General features: G+C 40.8%; 1 protein-coding gene and 1 long non-coding RNA gene across 5 annotated transcripts in view; one reads left to right on the forward strand and one right to left on the reverse strand.

The window, feature by feature from the left end:
• The window catches only part of ACVR1 (activin A receptor type 1), an 84,739-nt gene that overhangs the window by 39,158 nt on the left and 35,218 nt on the right, over positions 1-10,363 (forward strand). For all 4 annotated transcript variants that reach the window (XM_077272922.1, XM_077272923.1, XM_077272919.1 and 1 more), the window contains exon 2: positions 460-535. In XM_077272922.1, coding sequence (XP_077129037.1) covers positions 469-535 — 67 coding nt within the window. In that variant the 5' untranslated portion in view covers positions 460-468. The remainder of the gene's footprint in view (positions 1-459; positions 536-10,363) is intronic.
• The window catches only part of LOC143784536 (uncharacterized), a 36,870-nt gene that overhangs the window by 20,778 nt on the left and 5,729 nt on the right, over positions 1-10,363 (reverse strand). The gene's annotated exons all lie outside the window — the stretch shown is intronic.

A 10,363-nucleotide genomic window follows, 5' to 3' on the forward strand; every position in this document is an offset into this window, starting at 1 on the left:
TAACATACATCACGTGGGATGTAATATCCCCGGAGAGTGGGAAGGGTGAATTGTAATTATTATATTGTGTAAGATGGATATATAGAGAGGGATAAAGATATGTATCGAAATATTGTATCAACCGGCCATGGAATCTGTAGAATGAAACGTATCACTTAAGCGGTTTCTAAAAGATTTTAAATACTTTTTATTTTGTTTGCTTCTTTTTTTTTTTTTTTTTTTACCTTGGAAACAATAAAGACCTGTTTTGTATAGAAATGTTATTGTAATTTTGTGATCGTTTGAGATAACTTCTACTCTTACAAAAGCAGTTTGCTTCATTATGTCTGCAGAAGTGAATAGACTTGAATGTAAGAGTGTTTTTGTCTTTTCTTTCTCTTTTTTTTTTTCTTTTTGTTTCGCAGCTGCAAAGTGTTTTCACACCGTTTTTCTTAAGTATATTTATTTTGTTTTCTCCAGGGCTGTACAATGGTGGATGGTGGTATAATTATTCCCATACTCATAATGGTCGCCTTTTCATCTCCTAGCATGGAAGGTGAGTATAAAAACTGTATTGTTAACGTTGCCTAATAATTTTCTGTGCTATTTCACAATTGAACATTACGTTACATGGAGCTTTGCCGTCAGGAAGATTTATTAAGCAGTGCTCAAAGTATTCCATCTTATTTCCATGCAGCAGCCTTAAAGGAGTCATCCAGGATTTATATATTAATGACTTATTCTTAGGATAGCTCATCAATATTAGTTTAATGGGGGTCCGACCTCTGGCACCTCCACCGATCAGCTGTGTGTAGCCTCCATGGCCAGATCCTCTTGGCTCCATGCACTATGCAGTGGCCATTCTCTGTTGCAGCAGTTCATCTCCCATTGCAGTGAGTGGCTAATATAGTCCTGGTTCTGTAAACCGTGTGCATCTGGACTCCATGGGAGCCACCATCAGCTGACCGGTTGGGTTTCCAGATGTCAGACCTCCACAGATCCACTGATATTGATGACCTATTCCTAAGGATAAATCTTTAACCTATAAATCCTGAAAATCTCATACAGCGGCATCATCTAATAGCCAGATAAATACACTGCAATTGTCTGGTGATTGATATATATTGTGTGATTTAAAAGAAACCATTCTCTTCACTGCATCTGTTACAAAGCTATCCAGTCCACTGCCGGTCTTTAATTCCAGCTGATGTTATGAAGTCCTGACTGCGGGAGCTCTTTAACAATACATGGAACAAGGTGCATTAAAGAAGTTCTCCATCGCCATCCAGAGCCTTACACTTGTGCATCAGAGGTGAACAGTTCAGGTGACGTTACGACCTGCATACTGGCCATGACGTGGGAACCATTGGCATTAGGACAGAAAACAATATGTGCCGAACGTGCACTTTTTGGGTCGTAACTAGTGATGAGCAAACGCGCTTGGGTAACGTCTTATCCGAGCATGCTCGGGTGTTATTCAAGTATTTTGGGCGTGCTCGGGTGTTATTCAAGTATTTTGGGCGTGCTTGTATATTATGTTCGAGTCCCCGCGGCTGCATGATTTATGGCTGTTACACAGCATGAATACATGCAGGGATTGCCGGTTTGTTAGGGATTCCTCACATGTGTTCAGGCTGTCTAACAACCACAAAACATGCAGCCGCGGGGACTCGAACATAACATATGAGCACGCCCAAGATACTCGGATAACACCCAAGACGTTATTGAAGTAGGTCAACCCATCACTAGTCGTAACGTCATCTGCACTGCTTACTTCCGATGGCAAAGTAAGCTGTTCCGGACAATGCTGGATAAACCCTCGAAGAAAATGTTCAGCTTTAGTGTTTGGACCTACAAATAACACTGGGTTAAACCTGTGATCGTTTAGCTTTTATTCTTAGTATATGTCGGGTAAAGTGAAAATTTCTACCCATAACAAAAGCCAATCGACTAGTTGTAAAGTCCTTTAACAATGGCCAATGCAAACTGTGTGGGGACAGAACAATCGTCCATCTCCATACAGTATGCATATTGGAAGGATATTGTCCGCCAGTTGGATTGTTTCTGCCAAATTTAAGTTTTTTTCTTCTTGTTCGTTCTACGATTGGTAGCATGTTTACAGGAGCCGATGATTGGGCACAAGCATTCTTATAAACACTCATTTGGCCAATTTTGCTAACCCGATTGTTCTTTGGGACTTTCTACTTGCTCTGTAGCTGTGTGTGGATACTATAAACACAGACGCCTTGGTGTTGCCTGTACTTAAGGGTGGCTTGGGGGGAAAAAAATATAGAAAGAAGGTAATAACCTGAAATGAAGCCTCAGCTCGGTAAAGCAACGCTCCCAACCAGTCTGGCCCCATGTCTGACACTCCGCTCACTAATGTTTTTGGCAGCCCTGCTTTGGAAATAATGCAGAATGATCCATAATTCACTTGTCTTTACAGAAACTAGTCTAAACATCTGAAAACTCCACACGCCCTTGTTGTACGACAGCTTTTTGCCAACCTCCTAATAATGGTCTGCGGCTCGTACAAAATGACATCTGAAACAGTTTTATCTCTTACGAACTCCCTTATTACAGACAGTTGGTGGCAATCTTGTAAATGCTTCGCCTCTTCTTGGTGCTTTTGCATATTTTAAATTCCACGTGTTAAAGATTTTTTTTTTCATGCCGGGCGTAAGACGAGGGGGAAAACGCTGGTGTTTTTATGAATAAGGATTGATAACAAGGTGAGGAATCTGCAGTGAGCGCTCTCCGCCCGCCTTCCCCCGAGGCGTGTTACGCACCGCTCGCTCTGCTGGCACTGTTGTGTCTGGCCTATCTTGCCTGGAGAAAATAAGGGCTATTTACATTGATGAAAATACCTTTGTCATGTTTGAAAGCGTTTTCTTAAAGCAAATAAAATTGTGGGAACAAACTTTAAAGTAAATGGCCGCTAATCTATAAATGCAATAAAAATGTTAATTCTATAACAGGATCAATGACAAATATACTTGTATCGTGCACCATCTTAAAAGTTCCCTTTTTAGATTTGGGCATCTGTTTTAATAACTACTCTACGTTCCAAATTAGTCTGGAAATTTGGATTTATGTTTCATAAAGATGTAATTTTTTTGCTTTTCAACTAAACTCATGGATGGTATTGTGTCTCAAGATCTTTGGATCACTGAAATCGGTCTCCAACACGTGATAATTAGCTTGCCAGTTGCCTAATTAAAGTTAATTACTTATGAAGGACATTCCTTATTATTAAGCAGCCACAGGTTTCAATCAATATGGGAAAAAGAAAAAGGATCTGTCCTTATGAGAAGTGTCAAATAGTGCAAAGTCTTGGTCAAGTTATGAAAATATATCAATATTTCACAAAAACGTAGTGCGATCATAGTACTGTGATAACAGAGCTCAGACGGGTTCGGGCAGATAAAGGCATAATGAGGAAGGGTTCTGCCAGATAAATTCATTGAGAACCATTGCTAAAATACCGTTACAAAGCAGCAAACTGGTATTTGAAGCTGCTGGTGCATCTGTAGTCCCATGAACCTCAAGTTGTGATCCTCTAGAGGCTGCAGTTGTACATAAACCTACTATTTGGCCACCAATAATCAGTGCTCAAGAGCAGAAATGGTTGCACTGGCTCAGACATACGTGAAGACTATTTTTAAAACTGTCTTGTTTAGTGATGATTGTCGTGCAACCCTGGATGGGCCAGATAAAGGGAGTAGTAGATGCTTGGTGGATGAGAACCATGTCACAACAGGGCTGCGATTTCAGCCAGGAGGTGGCAGTCATGTTTTTGACTGCAGTTGTGGGAGGAGAGCTGGTATGCCTCTTTAGGGACTCTGACGGTGTGAAAAGGACCTCAGCGAAGTATATAGCGTTTCTTACTGACCACTTTCTTCCATGGTACAAAACGAAGAACCGTGCCATCTGTAGCAAAATTATCTTTATACTGATAATGCATCATCTCCTGCTGCAAAGAAACCTCTGAGTCGTTGGCCGCTATGGTCATAAAAGGAGAGAAACTCATGGTGCGGTCATCATCCTCCCCTGAACTTAACCCTATTGAGAACCTTTGGAGAATCCACAACCAGATCTAAGATGTTGAGAGGCAATTCACATCAAAACAGTAGCTCTGGGAGGCTATCCTGACAACCTGCAACAGAAACTATCCCAAAAAATCACAAGCTCAATGGATGCAAGAATTGAGAAGGTGATATCAAAGAAGGGTTCCTATGTTAACATGTAACTTGTCCTGTTAAGATGCTTTTGATTGAAAAAGCTGTTGATTTCAGTAAATGTGACCTGTTTAATGCTACAAATTCAACAAATGGCCATTTTTAGTTCTGTACAACCTATAAAACTTTTGGAAAAACTCTGTTATGCATAATAATTTGTAAATCTTTGGAAATGTACATTTTGAGTGTTTCTTTTTCAAAACTAAAAAAAAAAAAAAAAAAAAAAAAAAAGAAACTTATTTTATCATTGGGAGGTTTGTCCAATAAAATGTGAAATATAATCTTACGGTTGATTTAAACATGTGGAAGTAGAGTTGTACTTGTTTGACATTGCAGAGAAGGATCACTTGTCACCTTCATGTTCTGAATATGGCCTCAGTCAGGTGTCTGTTTTTTCACGTACATGTTCATCTGTTTTTTCATGGATAGAACACTTAGATTATCTGGTTATGGCAACTGAGAGTCCGCAAAAAAAAACAAAAAAAAAACTTAATTCTGTTCCCTCTATCTCTGCCTTTCCCCTCTTTGTTTGACAGCTATGGCCGAGATAGATGGAAACCAAGCAGGAGAGAAGGTGCACTTAAATGTTTGACCACGCCATGGTGCAGGGAGCCCCTGTGCTCAGTTTAAACAGTCATTCTGACAGTCCCTTTAAACTAGGGCAGTTGTAGCCCGTGTGTATGCTAATAGGCATAAAAAAGATGTAAAGTTTCTGTCTGGAAATTACGGTTTGAACATGGAGCATGGAACTCTGACATGAAGCCAAACTTACAATATTTCTTCCTGATGATCTACTTCTGGGTTTACATTAAAAAAATAAATAAATAATTTTTTTTTACAAGACTAGAAAATGGAGTCTTTTCAGTAACAGTGCCACAACGGTCCATGGGTTGGGTCTGGTACTGCAGCTCATTCTCATAAAACTAAGAGTTGTAGCGTAATCTCCCATGAACAGCTGGTGAGCGATTCCTGGAAAGACTGCAAATGTTTTATTATTTTTTGCTAGTCCTGGGCAGCTCCGTTAAGTTAAACTTGCTTTCCCTCCTATTTCTCAAGCAGCAGTGCGGCTCATGTTAGTCTTTAAACCTCCTACGGGACTTTCATAGAGATTTCCATCTCCAACTTAATACTTCTGGCCATTGTTACAGTTGAAAAGAAAAGAATGATACAAAGTACATATAATAATAACCGCTTAATAGAACCCTCGCCCAGGTGCAAAATCTATCCCGCTACAAATGGGAGAGCAGAAATAAAATTATAGACTGCTAATATCACTGCAAACTCGGGGAATGCGCGGATGAATCAGAATTCATAAACCCTTGTAAATATTCTCCAGATGGATGTAGTCTCCCGCTGTTACGCGCTTCAGAATGCGGCTTGGAAAACAAAATTGAAAATAAAATATTGCTGACGGCTTAGAAATGGGAAATTCAAAGTCTGATTTTATTACTGTTATCTGCCCGGTCCAAGCTCTGGACCTTCACGGTGTCCGCTACAGCACAGCAGGGTGTACATTTATGTTTTTTAACATCTTAAAGGGACATTACAAAGTCTATTGTCTCATCGGCTATGTCAGGCTGCTTGACTGCAATGTCCTTCATGGGCTCACGACTTTAACTTGCCTGTTTCTCCAATTTTGAGAACATCAGAATACATTTACGATGTTACTTATTTAACCCCTTAATCCCATCTGACGTACTATACCGTCGAGGTGGGGTGGGCCTTAATTCCCGGTGACGGTATAGTACGTCATACGCGATCGGCCGCGCTCACGGGGGGAGCGCGGCCGATCACGGCCGGGTGTCGGCTGCATATCGCAGCTGACATCCGGCACTATGTGCCAGGAGCGGTCACGGACCGCCCCCGGCACATTAACCCCCGGCACACCGCGATCAAACATGATCGCGGTGTACCGGCGGTACAGGGAAGCATCGCGCAGGGAGGGGGCTCCCTGCGTGCTTCCCTGAGACGATCGGTACAAGGTGATGTACTCACCTCGTACCGAACGTCTTCTCCCTGCAGGCCCCGGATCCAAAATGGCCGAGGGGCTGTATCCGGGTCCTGCAGGGAGCACTTCCGGGTCGGAGCAGGCTGCAGATGAAAGCTGCAGCCTGCTCCGATGAAAGTATGATCGCGGATCTGATAGAGTGCTGTGCACACTATCAGATCTGCGATCTGTGATGTCCCCCCCTGGGACAAAGTAAAAAAGTAAAAAAAAAAAATTTCCACATGTGTAAAAAAAAATAAAAAAAAAATTCCTAAATAAATAATAATAATAAAAAAAATATTATTCCCATAAATACATTTCTTTATCTAAAAAAAACAATAAAAGTACACATATTTTAGTATCGCCGCGTCCGTAACGACCCAACCTATAAAACTGGCCCCACTAGTTAACCCCTTCAGTAAACACCGTAAGAAAAAAAAAAAAACGAGGCAAAAAACAACGCTTTATTACCATACCGCCGAACAAAAAGTGGAATAACACGCGATCAAAAAGACGGATATAAATAACCATGTTACCGCTGAAAACGTCATCTTGTCCCGCAAAAAACGAGCCGCCATACAGCATCATCAGCAAAAAAATAAAAAAGTTATAGTCCTCAGAATAAAGCGATGCCAAAATAATTATTTTTTCTATAAAATAGTTTTTATCGTATAAAAGCGTAAAAACATAAAAAAATGATATAAATGAGGTATCGCTGTAATCGTACTGACCCGAAGAATAAAACTGCTTTATCAATTTTACCAAACGTGGAACGGTATAAACGCCTCTCCCAAAAGAAATTCATGAATAGCTGGTTTTTGGTTATTCTGCCTCACAAAAATCGGAATAAAAAGTGATAAAAAATGGTCACGTGTCCGAAAATGTTACCAATAAAAACGTCAACTCGTCCCGCAAAAAACAAGACCTCACATGACTCTGTGGACCAAAATGTGGAAAAATTATAGGTCTCAAAATGTGGAGACGCAAAAACTTTTTTGCTATAAAAAGCGTCTTTTAGTCTGGTTTCACACTTGCGTTTTTATCTGCATGCGTTTTTTAAAAAAACCGCATGTGTGAAAAAATGCATGTAAACGCGGTAAAACGCATGCGTTTTTATAGAAAAACACAAGAAAACAAGAAAAAAACAAAAAACCCTAACCCTACCCCTAACCCTACCCCTAACCTGAAATACGTGGCACTGAAATACGTGGCACTGAAATATACGTTTATATACGTATATAAGTGCCACGATATTTCAGTGGCCACGTATATAAGTGCCACGTATATAAGTGCCACGTATTTAAGTGCCACGTATTTAAGTGCCACGTATTTAAGTGCCACGTATTTAAGTGCCACGTATTTAAGTGCCACGTATTTAAGTGCCACGTATTTAAGTGCCACGTATTTAAGTGCCACGTATTTAAGTGCCACGTATTTAAGTGCCACGTATTTAAGTGCCACGTATTTAAGTGCCACGTATTTAAGTGCCACGTATTTAAGTGCCACGTATTTAAGTGCCACGTATTTAAGTGCCACGTATTTAAGTGCCACGTATTTAAGTGCCACGTATTTAAGTGCCACGTATTTAAGTGCCACGTATTTAAGTGCCACGTATTTAAGTGCCACGTATTTAAGTGCCACGTATTTAAGTGCCACGTATTTAAGTGCCACGTATTTAAGTGCCACGTATTTAAGTGCCACGTATTTAAGTGCCACGTATTTAAGTGCCACGTATTTAAGTGCCACGTATTTAAGTGCCACGTATTTAAGTGCCACGTATTTAAGTGCCACGTATTTAAGTGCCACGTATTTAAGTGCCACGTATTTAAGTGCCACGTATTTAAGTGCCACGTATTTAAGTGCCACGTATTTAAGTGCCACGTATTTAAGTGCCACGTATTTAAGTGCCACGTATTTAAGTGCCACGTATTTAAGTGCCACGTATTTAAGTGCCACGTATTTAAGTGCCACGTATTTAAGTGCCACGTATTTAAGTGCCACGTATTTAAGTGCCACGTATTTAAGTGCCACGTATTTAAGTGCCACGTATTTAAGTGCCACGTATTTAAGTGCCACGTATTTAAGTGCCACGTATTTAAGTGCCACGTATTTAAGTGCCACGTATTTAAGTGCCACGTATTTAAGTGCCACGTATTTAAGTGCCACGTATTTAAGTGCCACGTATTTAAGTGCCACGTATTTAAGTGCCACGTATTTAAGTGCCACGTATTTAAGTGCCACGTATTTAAGTGCCACGTATTTAAGTGCCACGTATTTAAGTGCCACGTATTTAAGTGCCACGTATTTAAGTGCCACGTATTTAAGTGCCACGTATTTAAGTGCCACGTATTTAAGTGCCACGTATTTACGTGCCACGTATTTACGTGCCACGTATTTTTCAGTGCCTGAAATACGTGGCACTTAAATACGTGGCACTTAAATACGTGGCACTTAAATACGTGGCACTTAAATACGTGGCACTTAAATACGTGGCACTTAAATACGTGGCACTTAAATACGTGGCACTTAAATACGTGGCACTTAAATACGTGGCACTTAAATACGTGGCACTTAAATACGTGGCACTTAAATACGTGGCACTTAAATACGTGGCACTTAAATACGTGGCACTTAAATACGTGGCACTTAAATACGTGGCACTTAAATACGTGGCACTTATGACTGTCAGAAAATGTTCAGTAAACGGTTAGGGGTGAGGTTAGGGGTAGGGTTTCAGGTAGAATTGGGGAGTTTCCACTGTTCAGGCACATCAGGGGCTCTCCAAACGCGACATGGCGTCCAATCTGAATTCCAGCCAATTCTGCGTTGAAAAAGTAAAACAGTGCTCCTTCCCTTCCGAGCTCTCCCGTGCGTCCAAAAAGGGGTTTACCCCAACATATGGGGTATCAGCGTACTAGGGACAAATTGAACAACAACTTCTGGGGTCCAAGCTCTCTTGTTATCCTTGGGAAAATAAAAATTTGGGGGGCTAAAAATCATTTTTGTGGGAAAAAAAATATGTTTTATTTTCACGGCTCTGCGTTGTAAACTGTAGTGAAACACTTGGGGGTTCAAAGTTCTCACAACACATCTAGATAAGTTCCTTGGGGGGTCTAGTTTCCAATATGGGGTCACTTGTGGGGGGTTTGTACTGTTTGGGTACATCAGGGGCTCTGCAAATGCAACGTGACGCCTGCAGACCAATCCATTTAAGTCTGCATTCCAAATGGCGCTCCTTCCCTTCCGAGCTCTGTCATGCGCCCAAACAGTGGTTCCCCCCCACATAGGGGGTATCAGCGTACTCAGGACAAATTGGACAACAATTTTTAGGGTCCAATTTATCCTGATACCCTTGTGAAAATACAAAACTGGGGGCTAAAAAATCATTTTTGTGAAAAAAAAAAAAATAATTTTTATTTTCACGGCTCTGCGTTATAAACTGTAGTGAAACACTTGGGGGTTCAAAGCTCTCAAAACACATCTAGATAAGTTCCTTAGGGGGTCTACTTTCCAAAATGGTGTCACTTGTGGGGGGGTTTAATGTTTAGGCACATCAGGGGCTCTCCAAACGCAACATGGCATCCCATCTTAATTCCAGTCAATTTTGCATTGAAAAGTAAAATAGCGCTTCTTCCCTTCTGAGCTCTGCTATGCGCCCAAACAATGGTTTACACCCACATATGGGGTATCAGCGTACTCAGGACAAATTGCACAACAATTTTTGGGGTCCAATTTCTTCTCTCACCCTTGGGAAAATAAAAAATTGGGGGTGAAAAGATCATTTTTGTGAAAAAATATGATTTTTTTATTTTTACGGCTCTGCATTATAAACTTCTGTAAAGCACTTGTTGGGTCAAAGTGCTCACCACACATCTAGATAAGTTCCTTAGGGGGTCTACTTTCCAAAATGGTGTCACTTGTTAGGGGTTTCAATGTTTAGGCACATCAGGGGCTCTCCAAATGCAACATGGCGTCCCATCTCAATTCCAGTCAATTTTGCATTGAAAAGTCAAATGGCGCTCCTTTGCTTCCAAGCTCTGCCATGCGCCCAAACTGTGGTTTACCCCCACATATGGGGTATCAGCGTACTCAGGACAAATTGTACAACAACTTTTGGGGTCTATTTTCTCCTGTTACCTTTGGTAAAATAAAACAAATT

This window comes from Ranitomeya variabilis, chromosome 7 (genome assembly GCF_051348905.1).
Source record: "Ranitomeya variabilis isolate aRanVar5 chromosome 7, aRanVar5.hap1, whole genome shotgun sequence".
Taxonomy (NCBI): Eukaryota; Metazoa; Chordata; class Amphibia; order Anura; family Dendrobatidae; genus Ranitomeya; species Ranitomeya variabilis.